We start from the raw sequence: 15,536 nt of genomic DNA on the forward strand, positions 1-15,536 counted from the left end.
TTTTGTCTCCTTAAAATCCTTTTGCTGCGATTTCTCAATATATAGGGCTATTACTCCGTTTGGTTCAGTAGTTATATAAAAAAAACGGACTTTTATAATATGCAAATTATCGCCGGGTGTACATGTGATGTCATCGGCGCAGGCGCACTGAGGATGGAGCGGCCGAGCGAGCATGCGCCAACTGAAGACCGGCGCGAGATTTAAAACGCAGACAGGGCCAATCAGAGGACGAGCGCGTCTGCTGGGCCTGTCAATCAACATGAGGAGGGGCGTCATTATGAATGGAGGATGCGGCTGCTACCAGCAGGTAGCCGCCCTACCTGCTGCTAAAGAGGTAATTTGCATATTATAAAAGTCAGTTTTTTTATATAACTACTGAACCAAACAGAGTAATAGCCCTATATAGTGAAAAAATCGCAGCATAAGGATTTTAAGGAGACAAAAAAAAATAATGAGTTTAGTGGAGTGACAGAAGCCCTTTAAGATCTTTAGGTTATTATATAGTCCACCAAGCACGTGGCCATTTTATGTTGATAAATGCAATAACATTTCAAGAATTTCATACTTGAAAATGTTAACATTTCTTTTCTTCACAGGGATTAACTTTTAGTTTTTTTTGCTATACTATGCCTATCTTCTCCTCTCTTTATGTAGTGGATCATAGAATAATTACACACTACCGTTACTGTGCTATATATATATATCTACTATCACAAACAAATTGTTTGTGTAAATGAATGGTTGGAGAATTGATTACGATCTTCAAAGCTCTTTAGTGTTTATTAGCAGTCTCCCGACATTTCATTATTTTATTTTATCTGTTTTCATCATGCTCAAAGAATTCAAGAGAATTTGAAAAAAAATGTAGTAATTTCTAAATATTAACCAGTTTTGGAGTAAAGTCTGAATAGGCTTCTGATAAGTAAAGAAGACGAACGGTTCCCAAGAGAGTAGTCAAGTGAAATTTGCTGGTATGGATGGACGAGGCAGTTGGTTGTTTAAACTTTTATCTGTAAGATGAATAGAAGGTGTAGCAAAAGAATGTGACTACTATAGGCCCTCCAAGGAGCCCAGATGCGCTCAAACCTGTCCACATTGTTGCTTGAGAGTACTGTAGGCTAACCCTGTACCATGAGAGGAAGCTCTTCACCTCAGGGAAATGAGTCTTTTTTTCAAGCATACGAAATGGATTGAAATAGATAATGGATGAACCATGTCTTGGGATTCCTGGGATACATTTGTCAAGTACAGCGTCCCAAGGATTTTTAGCTGTATTGCGGCTGGTAATGAAGAAAATGAGTACACCTTTCAAAAGTATTCCAGTTGTAGGTAAATGCCATCATATATCAGTGTATATATATATAAGTACTATTGAATGAGAACCACTGTGTCAACCAACTGGTATGACTTTGGGCTAAACCTAAAAGCATTATCCTGGAAATCCAGTGTCTGACTGAAGTCCCTTGGGCACACCCCCTGTGTATACAGGAAGTTAAGGGCCCTTTTATTAGAAGTCCATTATTGTCAGAGCTTGGGCCCACCAAAGGATCCTTTGGTACTCTGTGGGCCAGTCTGACCCTGTGGCAATCCCAAAGTTGTCACTCTTTAACTCCTCTACAGGGATATGGACTTCGCTGCAAGGGAACCACCAGGCTTCTAACTTCTGGAGTAGTCTCTGTGTGATTGACAGCTGCCCTATGGGGGTCATAGACGCTGATGCAGAGCACCCAGTGAAGAGACAAAATCATAGTGGAGGACAGGCCGAGGTTAGGGCAGGTTGAGTATGAGCAGCACCTACAATATTACTCAGGTACCTTCTCACAATGGAAGGTTCCCTAAATCTTGGAGATTAGGGCATGTATAATGGTGCTTTGAGAGCTGGAGGGAATGTGTGCCCTACGTGTATGTGAAAAAAGACCAAGCTTAGCAAGAAGGCCACAGCCCGCATGGAGGGCCAGAGGAACCCCAGTGACCAGGCCCACAGGGAAGTGGAGAGCAGCAGATGAGTCCACTCCACAGGGATACAGAAGCCCTATACTGGTGAGTGAAGCAGCGGCATCCCTGTAACAGTATCTGCTCCTTGGTATTAACCATCATGGTATTAAAGATAGTTTATTATTGTTAGGTAATGCCCCTAATGTCTGATAGGCGCTGGTCCCACCCCTGATTTTACAAGAAAAAAAAAGAAAACTCCCACATATTAGGTATCGTCACGCCCGTAACAACCGGCTTTATAAATATATCACATAATCTACCCTATCAGATAAACACCGTAAAAACTAAACTAAAACTGTGCCAAAAAAGCAATTTTTTGTCACCTTACATCACAAAAAGTGCAACACCAAGCGATCAAAAATGGCGTATGCCCCACAAATAGTACCAATCAAACCGTCACTTCATCCCGCAAAAAATGAGTGCCTACATTAGACAATCGGCCAAAAAACTAAAAAAAAATATGACTCTCAGAATATAGAGACACTAAAACATAATTTTTTTTTAATAAATAAAAAAGCAGACATATTTGATATTGTCGCGTCCGTAAGAACCTGCTCTATAAAAATAGCACATGATCTTACCAGTCAGATGAACATTGTAAAACAAAAAGTAAAAACTGTGCCAGAACAGTCATTTAAAATCATATGTACCACAAAATATTAATAAAACTGTCACCTTATCCCATAGTTTGCAAAATGGGGTACTTTTTGGGAGTCTCTACTGTAGGGGTGCATCGGGGGGCTTCAAAAGGGTGTCTAAAAATCAGTCCAGCAAAATCTACCTTCCAAAATCCATGCAGCGCTCCTTTTCTTCTGCACCCTGCCGGGTGCCCTTACATCAGTTTACCACCACAACTGCAGAATCAGGATAATAGGTATTGAGTTTTGTTTGGCTGTTAACCCTTGATGTGTTACAGAAAAAAAAAAAAAAAGGAAAATATGCCAAAACAGTGAAATTTTTACATTTCATCGCCATTTTCCTTTTAATTCTTAAGAAATACCTAAAGGGTAAACAAAGTTTGTAAAATCAGTTTTCAATAACTTGAGCGGTGTAGTTTCTAAACTGGGGTCATTTATGGGTGGTTTCTACTATGTAAGACCCACAAAGTGATTTCATAACTGAACTGGTCCTTAAAAAGTGGGTTTTGGAAATTTTCTTAAAAATAAATTTACCGTAAAAAAAAATATTCAATTGACATTTACAAAATGATGCCAACATAAAATAGACATATGGGGAATGTTAAGTACTAAATATTTAATGAGGTATCACTTTCTTTAAAAAAAAAAAAATTACTGATTTTTCTGTTTTAAAAGCAGAGAAATCAAAAATTTTAAAATTGCTGATTTTTTACAAATTTGGGTAAAATGTTGGATTTTTTTATAAATAAAAGTGAAATATATTCGTAAAGTACAATGTTTCATAAGAAAACAATCTCAGAATTGCTTGGATAAGTAAAAGTATCCCAAAGTTATTACCACATAAAGTGACACGTCAGATTTTTAAAAAATGGCCTAGGCAGGAGGGTGAAAACTGGCCCGGGGTAGAAGGGGTTAAAGGTTGAAGAATCATCTCTTCTAAACAACAAAACAGATATTACGAAATTTAAATGTGCAGTATTCATATTTTTCAGACTCATCTTTTGCAAGAAAAAGTGTGTACATCTTGTATTCCAGAGTCAGGGGAGCTCAGCAGTGTCAGACCCTCTTCCATATTGATAAGGCCTACCTACCTACTCACTGAGGAGACTGTGTATATGTTCACTTGAGCAGGGCAAAGCATGAACGGAAGCTGAAAACAATGTGCACACCATGTTCAGCCTTCTGTCAGATAGAGCACCCAGATTAGATAGTGCAAAACAATTACCCGGAGTAAGGAAAGCTGAGTAACACTTTATTTTACCTTAGACCACAAGTCAACAAAATGCTTACCTCATTATATATCCAGAAGATCCGGTGAATTTTTTTTTTCAGTGTATTTGTAATAGTAGGACGTAAATAAATTTGGACAATAAAAACAAATCTAGAAAATGACCTGTGGCATACCATCAAAGCTCTGGCATACCATAAATCTCATCCACCTAATTATAGTTTCAGTAAAATATCTACTATAACTTACATAAAAATGTTTTTAGACAAATTTGCTAGATTTTTTTATATTGATTATACAGTTTTTTACTTCCTTATTTCTTATGCTGTAGATGATGGGATTCAACATTGGAGTGACCACCGTATAGAGAACAGATAGATTGTTGTCTGTTTCCAGAGAGTGAGAAGATGGAGGCTGAAGATAGATGGACATGATGGTTCCATAATACAGGGTGACAACAGTGAGGTGGGAGGTACATGTAGAAAAAACTGCCTGTCTTCCATGTGAAGAACGTATTCTTACAATGGTGGAGATTATATAAACATAGGAAATCAATGTCAAGAGAAAAGAAAACAAAACAATGATCCCGGCTGCTACATACATGGATATCTCATTCAGCCAAGGATCTGTACAGGAAAGTCGTAAGAAAGGGGGTACTTCACAAAACAAATGGTTGACATGATGAGTCCTGCAGAAGGGAAGTCTCCAGGTGATGCTCACTTGTATAGAAGAGTTAACAAAACCAACCATCCATGGTATTAAGGCTAAGATGATGTGAAACCGCATGTTCATAATACTGCTGTAATGCAGTGGTCTACAGATGGCCACAAACCTATCGTAAGCCATGACTGCAAGTAAAACGCATTCTGCTGTCCCAAATACTGAAAAGCAGAACATCTGAAAAACACAACCCCCCATTGAAATACTTTTGTCTGTGGAAATAGTATTTTTGAGGATTACAGGAACTACAGTGCAGGAAAAACCAATGTCAATTAAGGAAAGATTACTCAGGAAGAAGTACATAGGGGTGTGTAACATTGGGCTGATCCTCACTGTAATGAGAAGAAGACAGTTTCCTGCCATTGTGATCAAATACATCACCAAGAATAAAAGGAACCCTGTAACCTGAAGGTGAGGGACAGTAGATACTCCCAGCAGGAAGAACCGACTAGGAAGTGTCTGGTTAAAGTTCTCCATAGGAATATACAGAAACCTGAAGAAAAACAAAGGTTACAGTTAGTAAATTACACCAAGTGAATGTGGTAATACTACAATGAAGGGTATTAACTGGCTTTTCATATACAATGCATTCTGAAAGTCTTCAGGCCCTTTCATTTTTTCACATTTTACTATATTGTGGCCTTGTGATAAACTAAAAGATGACCAAGTTTTCCTCCACAAATTTTCACTCAGTACCCCAGAATAAGAATGCAAAAACAGAATTTTACAAATTTTTACAAAATGTATTGAAAGGAAAAACTACAATTTGGCATGGACATAATTATTGAGACTAGAGATGAGCGAATTTCCGCTTATGAAATTCGTTTGCGATTCGTTTACTGGTAAAAGCAGAATTGTGTTATGCAGCGTCTCACATATGTGTGTAAATGGGACACTTCAAACATCTGAATATATACAGTATATATCAGCATCTTTAGTGCCAGAGTGCTGTAAAGATTGAATTTTGGGGTTACCACCAGGAACCTTGCCTGTAAGGTAACAGCATTAGAAGAATCCCTCCATTGACTGGTGGAAACAGGTATATCGAACCCCTTAATATGTATTTTGTGGAAGCAGTTATATTGCAGCCCTAAATCAGTATTTTGTGGAAGCAGGTATATCCAACCATTTAATTAGTATTTTGTGGAAGCAGGTATATCACACCCCTTAATCAGTATTTTGTGGAAACAGGTATATAGAACCCCTTAATCAATATTTTGTGGAGGCAGGTATATCGCACCCCTCAATCAGTATTTTGTGGAAGCAGGTATATAAAATACCCTTAATCAGTATTTTGTGGAAGCAGGTATATCACAACCTTCAATCTGTATTTTGTTGAAGCAGCTATATAGAACCCCTTAATCAATATTTGGTGGAAGCAGGTATATCGTACACCTCAATCAATATTTTGTTGAAGCAGGTGTATCTCAGGCCTCAATCAGTATTTGATGGTAGCTGGTATATCAAACCCCTTAATCAGTATTTTGTGGAAGCAGGTGTATCGCAGGCCTCAATCAGTATTTGGTGGAAGCAGGTATATCAAACCCTGTAATAAGTATTTTGTGGAAGCAGGTATATAGAACCTCTTAATCAACATTTTGTGGAAGCAGGAATATCGCACCCCTCAATCAGTATTTTGCGGAAGCAGGTATATCAAACCCCTTAATCAGTATTTTGCGGAAGCAGGTATATCGAACCCCTCAATCAGTATTTTTTGGAAGCAGGTATATAGAACCCCTTAATCAATATTTGGTGGAAGCAGGTATATCGCACCCCTCAATCAGTATTTTGCGGAAGCAGGTACAGTATATCAAACCCCTTAATCAGTATTTTGCGGAAGCAGGTATATTGTACCCCTCGATCAGTATTTTGTGGAAGCAGGTATATAGAACCCCTTAATCAATATTTGGTGGAAGCAGGTATATCGCACCCCTCAATCTGTATTTTGTGGAAGCAGGTATATTAAACTCCTTAGGGTCCATTCACACGTCCGTATATTTTTTGCGGATCCGCAAAACACAGACACCAGCAATGGGCGTCCCCCATTTTGCAGACCGCACATTGCCGGCACTCTCATAGAAAATGCCTTTTCTCGTCTGCAATTACAGACAAGAATAGGACATGTTCTATTTTTTGTGGAATGGAAGTGCGGATCAGCAAATACGGATGTGGACAGCACATTCCAGCTCTATTGAAAATGAATAGGTCGCGGACCCATTTTGTGGACGTGTGAATGGACTCTAAATTAATATTTGATGGATGCAGGTATATCGAACCCCCTCAATCAGTATTTTGTGGAAGCAGGTATATCGCAGGCCTCAATCAATATTTTGTGGAAGCAGGTATATCGCACCCCTCAATCAGTATTTTGTAGAAGCAGGTATATGAAACCCCTTAATCAGTATTTCGTAGAAGCAGGTATATGAAACCCCTTAATGTGGAAGTAGGTATATTGCACCCCTCAATCATTTTTTAGGGGGGCAACAGGTATATCACACCCATTGCAAATCGTTGTTCCAATTGCGCTTGTCCCTCTTTATACCTGTGGTATCGCAGCAGAAAATCAGACAACTGCTGCACAATACAAATGCACTATATACTTTTTAGAAAGTATATTATAGGTATATCACACCCCCTCAATCAGTTTTTTGGGGGGCAACAGGTATATCACACCAGTTGCGATTAGTTATTCTAATAGTGTTTGTCCCTCTATATAGCTGCGGTATCGCAGCAGAACCACACACAACTGCAGCACAATACAAATGCACTATAATATACTTTCTATATTAGAAAGTATATTATACAGTGCTGCCCATAATTATTCATACCCCTGGCAAATTTTGACTTAAAGTTACTTTTATTCAACCAGCAAGTAATTTTTTGACGGGAAATGACATAGGTGTCTCCCAAAAGATAATAGGACGATGTACAAGAGGCATTATTGTGGGGAAAAAAAAAAACATTTCTCAGCTTTTATTTACATTTGAGCAAAAAGTGTCCAGTCCAAAATTATTTATACCTTCACAAACTGTCATAGTCTGTCACAGTCTGTGGGAAAATCAAAAGTTCTATACCATTCCAAATAGTCCAAGCTGTTCTAAAGCATCCTAATTACCCTGATTAATTGGGAACAGCTGTTTTAATCAACTCAACAGTTGAAAAACAGCAGCTCTCTGCAGTTGGTTTGTGGACAGTCATGGCTAAGACAAAGGAGGTCAGTGAGGACCAGCGGCTGCGCATTGTGGCTGCTCACGTCAGGAATGGGCTACAAGGCCATTTCTAAATGTTTTCAGTGGCTACGGTGCAAAGTATTATTAAAAAATACAAGATGTTCCGCACTGTGGAAATTCTCAGAGGACGTGGTCGGAAGCCAAAAGTGACACCTGTGCTGGCCAGGAGGATAGTTAGAGAGGTAAAAAAGAATCCAAGGATCACCACCAAGGCCATCCTGGTGAATCTGGGCTCTGCTGGTGGCAATGTCTCAAGGCAGACAATCCAACGAACACTGCACACTTCTGGGTTCCACGGATGCAGACCAAGGAGGACTCCACTTCTCCAGATAAGGCACACAAAAGCTCGCTTGGCCTGTGCAAAAGCTCATCTGGACAAAGAAGAAGACTTCTGGTCTTCTGTGTTATGGTCAGATGAAACAAAAATGGAATTGTTTGGTCACAATGATGTTTTCTTCATTTGGCGTAAAAAAAAGGAGAAGCCTTCAACCCAAAGAACACCATCCCCACTGTCAAACATGGTGGTGGGAACCTAATGCTTTGGGTGTGTTTTTCAGTCAATGGACCAGGGAACCTCATCACAGTAAACCGCACCATGAAAAAAGAGCAATACATGAGGATTCTCAACGACAACATCAGGCAGAGAAACTTGGCCTTGGGCACCAGTGGATATTTCAGCATGACAATAACCCAAAACACACAGCAAAAGTGTTGAAGAAATGGTTAGCAGACAGAAACATTAACGTTTTGGAGTGACCCAGACAGAGTCCAGACTTGAATCCTTTTGGGAATCTGTGGAGGGAGCTAAAGATCAGGGTGATGGCAAGAAGACCCTCCAGCCTGAAAGATTTGGAGTTCATTGCTAAAGATGAATGGGCAAAAATACCTGTGGAGACCTACAAGAAGCTGGTCTGCAATTATAGGAAGCGTTTGATTGCTGTAATAGCCAATAAAGGCTTTTCTATTGATTATTGAGAAGGGTAGGAATAATTTTGGACTGGACACTTTTTGCTCAAATATAAATAAAAGCTGAGAATTTTGGGGGGCCCCCCCCCCCCCCACAATAATGCCTCTTGCACATGGTCTTATTATCTTTTGGGAGACACCGATGTGATTTCCCGTCAAAAAATGACTTCCTGGTTGAATAAAAGTAACTTTAAGTCAAAATTTGCCAGGGGTATGAATAATTATGGGCAGCACTGTAAGTATATCACACCTATCGATAGCACATTTATACTAGTGCTTAAAAGGACTTTTGTGGCCCTATTAGCTAGCGTTTGGTGTCCCTAACAGTCTGTCTCTGCTCCACACAGCAACCTCTCCCTACACTGGCAAAACATAGAATGTAAAATCCTGTGGAAATCACTGTTAAAGAAATGGGGTACTGTGGAGGTCACTAATAAAGGGGCGGCCACTGTGGAGGCCAGTGTTAAAGGGGCGGGCTGCTGTGGAGGTCACTGTTAAGGAGGCACGATGCTGTCAAGGTCACTGTGAAAGCGGCGGGCTGCTGTGGAGGTCACTGATAAGGGGACGGGATGCTGTTCAGGTCACTGTTAAAGGGGCGGGCGCGGTAAAGGTCTCTATTAAGGGGGACAGGGAACTGTGGAGGTCATAGTTAAGAGGGCGGACCGCTATGGAGGTCAGTGTTAAGGGGTGGGGTGCTTTAGAGGTCACTGTTAAGGGGGAAGGGTGTTGTGGAGGTCACATTTTAAGGAAACAGAGATCTGTAGAGATCACTGTTAAGGGGGCGAGTTATTGTGGAAATCACTGTTAATGAGACGTAGTACTGTGGAGATCATTATTAAACGGGCGGTCGCTGTGGAGGTCACTGTTAAAGGGGAGGGTGTTGTTGATGTTACTGTTAAGGGGGCGGCCGCTGTGGAGGTCACTGTTATAGTGGAGAGTGTTGTTGATGTTACTGTTAAGGGGGCAGGCTGCTGTGGAGGTCACTGTTATTATGGATACTGTCGATATCTTTTAATGACACACACAAACATTAAATGAAATAGATGAAATATACCCGAGCGAAGCCGGGTCCTTCTCCTAGTTTTCAATAAAAAAGAAATTTGGATCAGCTCACCTCCATGCAGGTATGGTGCAGGTGATCTGGGCTGGCAACCCGGAACAATGCATGAAAAACATGGAAAAATTCGGCACCCAAATAGAAAAAAAAATTCCATTATTAACTCACAACATAATAGAAAGATATTAAAACCACTGTCGCTTACGCGTTTTGGGCATACAAGCCCTTCTTCATGGCATACAAGACATAGAAAATGACAAAAATGTATATACTAACAGGCATGCTGAAAAAGCAGTAACACAGAAAACCTGGCATGGATGAAATAGGAGCTGGACTGAAAATATCTTAATAAAAGAGTAATATAATATATCAAGCCCAGTACTGGAACATATTGCAAAACATGCATTCAACAAGAAGGCAAAATGCAGTGTGAATAAGGTTATCAATATAGGTATGACAAATCGGTCTTAAGGTTCATACCATTAGGAGACCTGCTTCTCATTGTGAGGATCCAGTACGTCTCACGCCTCAGCAGGGCTTATCTCCAATTGCCTTTTCTTTTGGGCTGATTAACCCTTTCGATGGCTTTAACCTGAAAGGTCTGTGTGTTGCCTTGGTGGCTGTTCACATAAAGTGCAGCTGCACCTGACCGGTTTTTCAGTTGAGGATTTTTGATATTATTGAGGTGTTCAGCCATGCGATTTTTTTAGGGCTGTGGTTGGTGCACCCAACATACTGGATCCTGCATTCAATTCATTCCTGAATAATATAGTTGGTGTTGAAGTTAATAAATGTATTGATATTATGACTAGAGATAAGCGAATTTAAAAAAAATTCGACTCGGCCGTTTTGCTGAATTTTTGGGAAAAATTTGGTTCAATCCAAAATTATTCACGGTGAATCGCATTAAAAACTGCTATTTCCTGGCCGCAGAGATTCTTTATAATGGTGTAGAACACTGTGCCTTGCAGTAACACGCATAGGGAGTGTGATGGGGTAGTGAAATAATACTGTGAGTCCGTATGACATGCAGATGACAGGGGGTCGCTCTTAGAATCACTGCACACTTCACTTATTTGGGCAGTCACGGGGCCAAAACTGACCAAATAACTCAAGTATGAACTCAGCCTTACAGGTCAATGTTAGCACCAAAAAGAAGCGCACTCCTTTTATACCGTAGTCAGCTGATTCCACATAGATGTCTACAGAACCTGTTCTATTAAACGCTTATAGAAATAGAGCCCCCCTGACAAAGTGGAGAGGGTGTCAGCAGTAAGTCTGATCAGTCAGAACAATAACCCCCAAAAAACAGATCCTGTCTGTTGAGCATCCGGCTTCAGTCAGTCAGCATTTAGTCAGTAATCCATCAGTATTGCTAATGCCCCAAAAAATAGGAGTGGATCCAAAACAAAATGTTAGCGCCTAGAAGAAGCGCACTCCTTTTATACCGTAGTCAGCTGATTCCACATAGATGTCTACAGAACCTGTTCTATTAAACGCTTATAGAAATAGAGCCCCCCTGACAAAGTGGAGAGGGTGTCAGCAGTAAGTCTGATCAGTCAGAACAATAACCCCCAAAAAACAGATCCTGTCTGTTGAGCATCCGGCTTCAGTCAGTCAGCATTTAGTCAGTAATCCATCAGTATTGCTAATGCCCCAAAAAATAGGAGTGGATCCAAAACAAAATGTTAGCGCCTAGAAGAAGCGCACTCCTTTTACACCGTCAAACTGGCCAAACAAAAAGCCCCACAACTGGTTATACTGATTAAAAAACTGATGATCCAACAATTGCAGAGCAAAAATGTTTATTATTGTTTTTCTTATGTCAAAAAAGCTACATTATTAAAGTGTACCTACGTTTATTATCAAGTTTTCAGAAATGATAGTACAGGTGATTATAAGAAACTTTGTAACATATCTTATCATAGAATTATGCTTTGTCCTTGCCTTCTTGTTGGGTTATTTTTCCTTCAGCCTGTTATCTCTAGTAGCTCTGTCTTTAGCTTCACCAAGAAAAGTCTATGTATTGAGGAAAAGGAACGAGGAGGCTGCTGCCATCTAGGAAGTGATTTATTACCTCACTCTGAACAGTGGTAGAGCCTCATCTTACTTTATATAGTAGGTCAAAAGTGTTAAGTGTAGCAGAGCTAATAAACTGCAGTTTGTACAGTATGTATCTCATCTAGCATCTTCTTCCTCCCACCTCCTCTCTCAAAAAGTGTCAGTGTTAGGCCTCATGCACATGACCATATCTGTTTTGCAGTCTGCAAATTCCTGATTTGGAAAACATAGTTGCTGACCATGTGTATCCTTTATTAAACTCTTCCACAGATCCGGCACTATGTTACAAATGCTGATCCTTATCCGCAAAACAGACAAGAATAGGACGTTCTATTTTTTGGTGGAGCCGCGAAACAGACATACGGATTTGGACAGCACATGGTGTGCTGTCTGCATCTTTTGTGGCTTTTTTGAAATGATTGGATCTGCAATAGCATCTGATCCACAAAAAAATGCTGATTAAATGTGGACTGAAAATATGGCTATGTGCATGAGGCCTTAAAAGCAGGAAAGAGCAAAGCAGACAAAATAATTTTTCTTTAATAAAATATATTACAACGTTTTTATAGTCACCTATACTATTTTTTAATGGAAAATCGTTGTATTACTGGAAGTATGCTTTATGGTGTTAATTTAATATGTACTTAAGGGTCCAAATTATAGTTTCATGTGACATAATTAATTTAAAAAGTGACACTTTCATGACATTTCTTTTCAAATTATATAACCCCTGTATCATACCATACCCTTTTACAATTTAATCTTTTACCTACCTTAAGATCTTCAGGTTATTATATAGTCCACCAAGCACGTGGCCATTTTATGTCAATAAATGCAATACATTTTTAAGAATAACATTCTTGAAAAAAAAAAATAATAATCTTCTTCACAGGGCTTAACGTTTAGTTTTTTTTGCTATACTATGCCTATCTTCTCCTCTCTTTATATAGTGGATCATAGAATAAATACACACTACGGTTACTGTGCTATATATATCTAGTATCACAAACAAATTGTTTGTATAAATTAATGGTTGGAGAATTGATTGTGGTAATTAGAAGTCTCCCGACATTTCATTATTTTATTTTATCTGTTTTCATCATGCTAAAAAGAATTCAAGAGAATTGGAAAAAAATGTAGTCATTTCTAAATATTAATGTCCTGGCCTTTGGTTTGTGCTGTGACACTGTTGCCACACTTGCGATTGCCCATGGCAACGTGTTGCTGTGAGAGTATGCAGTGGCATGCCTTCTGGGTGATTGCCGGGACATGGTTGCCACGCATGCTGTTGCCGGTGGTAACATGTGGATTGGTATGCTTGTGTGTGCCCTTCCCCTTTAAGTGGCTTCCTTCCCTTGTCTGGTGTTGGAAGGGTTAACTCCCTCCCTAGTGTTTTGTTAACACTGGGTTTATGTGTGTGTGGGTGTGGCTGCTTGGGCTATTTAGCCTCTGCTGGATGCCTGAAGCTCTGGGTTCCTCCAGCCTTGGTGTATGCTGGTGGTTCACGGTTCCTGGCTTGTTCCATCTGTCCAGTGAGGGCCACCCTTGTGGTCATAGATGTTCAATGTTATCCCGGTATCTCCTTCCCTTTCCGTCTCTATTTGTATGGAGTGGGTTATGTGAAGGATGTTTGAATGTCTAGTTTGGTGTTACATGTCTGGTTGTGTTTGGGGTCATGTTTACTAGACATTCCACTGTCTCAAGTTATTGCAGCTATGGTGTCCTTTAATGTTGGTGTGGACACTAGCACTTGTGCACGGGTTCCAGTCAGTGTGTTTGTGGCAGGTAGGTGTGTTACTGGTTTCACTTACCTGCCATCTCAATAGCTGTATGTGTTCCCCTCTCCTTGCAGCCTGGCCTTAGTTAGAGACTCCTGTTCCTCTGTGTTATGGATGAACAGGTAGTCTCTCCCCTGCTCCTAAATGAGAGATTTCCAGGGTGACACAGGATATTAGGTATCCAGTGTATGAGCCGTCCCACCATTGGGATACGCTCATATGGTGAGGAGTCAGGGAGAGGATTAGGGACGCGGTAGGAGGTGACCTGCTCCCTTATTACTCCTTTTGGCCAGGCTGATCCCCTTTTCCCTTTGACACCGCACGGTGGGTGGTTTCCCTCACTCCCCGCTGTGACAATTAACCATTTTTGCAGTAAAGTCTGTATAGGCTTCCGATAAGTAAAGAAGACGAACGGTTCCCAAGAGAGTAGTCAAGGGAAATTTGTTGATATGGATGGAGGAGGCAGGTGGTTGGTCAAACTTCTATCTGTAAAATGAATAGAAGGTGTAGCAAAAGAATGTGACTACTATATGCCCTCCAAGAAGCCCAGATCCGCTCAAACCAGCCCACATTGTTGCTCAAGAATACTGTAAGCTAACTCTGTACAATGAGAGGAAGCTCTTCACCTCAGAGAAATTTGTCTTTTTTCCAAGCATAAGCAATGGATTGAAATAGATAATGGTTTAACCCGGTCTTGGGATTCCTGGGATACATTTGTCAAGTAGAGCATCACAAGGATTTTTAGCTGTATTGCTGCTGGTAATGGAGAAAAGTAGTACACCTTTCAAAAGTATTCCAGTTATAGGATAATGCCATCATATATCGGTATATATATACCATTGAATGAGAACCACTGTGTCAACCAACTGGTATGACTTTGGGCTAAACCTAAATGCATTATCCTGGCAATCCAGTGTCTGACTAAAGTCCCTTGGGCCCACCCTCTGTGTATACAGGAAGTTAAGGTCCCTTTTTCTTAGAGGTCCATTATTGTCAGAGCTTGGGCCCACCATAAGATCCTTTGGTACTTTGTGGGCCAGTTTGACCCTGTGTCAATCCCAAAGTTGTCACTCTTTAACTCCTCTACAGGGATCTGGACTTCGCTGCAGGGGAACCACCAAGCTGCTATCTCCTGGAGTAGTTTCTGTGTGATTGACAGCTGCCCTATGGGGGTCATAGACAGTGATGTAAAGCACCCAGTGATAAGACAAAATCATAGTGGAGGACAGGCAGGTTGAGTATGAGCAGCACCTACAATATTGCTCAGGTACCTTCTCACAATGGAAGGTTCCTTAAATACATCATGCTATTTAAGGGGCTCTATAAATATATCACATAATCTACCCTATTAGATAAACACCGTAAAAACAAAATAAATAAAAACTGTGCCAAAAAAGCTATTTTTTGTCACCTTACATCACAAAAAGTGTAGCACCAAGCGAACAAAAATGGCGTTTGCCTGCAAAAAATGAGCCTCTACGAAAGACAATCGGCCCAAAAATAAAAAAAAAATATGACTCTCAGAATATAGAGGCACTAAAACATTTATTTTTTGTTTCAAAAATGCTTTTATTGTGTTAAAGTGAAATAAATAAAAAAAGCAGACATATTTGATATTGTCGCTTCCGTAAGAACCTGTTCTATAAAAGAAGCACATGATCTAATCTGTCAGATGAACATTGTAAAACAAAAAATAAAAACTGCCAGAACAGCCATTTTTTAGTTACCTTGCCTCACAAAAAGTGATCAAAAATCATATGTACCACAAAATATCAATAAAACTGTCACCTTATCCCGTAGTTTGCAAAATGGGTCAATTTTTGGAGTTTCTACTGTAGGGGTGCATCGGGGGGCTTCAAAACG

General features: G+C 40.1%; 1 protein-coding gene across 1 annotated transcript; it reads right to left on the bottom strand.

Annotated features, from left to right (window-relative positions):
• Positions 1–4,122: 4,122 nt before the first annotated feature.
• Positions 4,123–5,058, bottom strand: LOC122921428 (olfactory receptor 5B21-like). The gene has a single exon (XM_044271405.1). The coding sequence runs from the start codon at positions 5,056–5,058 to the stop codon at positions 4,123–4,125; it is 936 nt and encodes a 311-aa protein (XP_044127340.1).
• Positions 5,059–15,536: the final 10,478 nt, after the last annotated feature.

This window comes from Bufo gargarizans, chromosome 11 (genome assembly GCF_014858855.1).
Source record: "Bufo gargarizans isolate SCDJY-AF-19 chromosome 11, ASM1485885v1, whole genome shotgun sequence".
Lineage (NCBI taxonomy): Eukaryota > Metazoa > Chordata > Amphibia > Anura > Bufonidae > Bufo > Bufo gargarizans.

Excerpts from the sequence above, each read along its gene's own strand:
- LOC122921428 (XM_044271405.1), bottom strand. The coding sequence starts at position 5,058 with ATGGAGAACTTTAACCAGACACTTCCTAGTCGGTTCTTCCTGCTGGGA.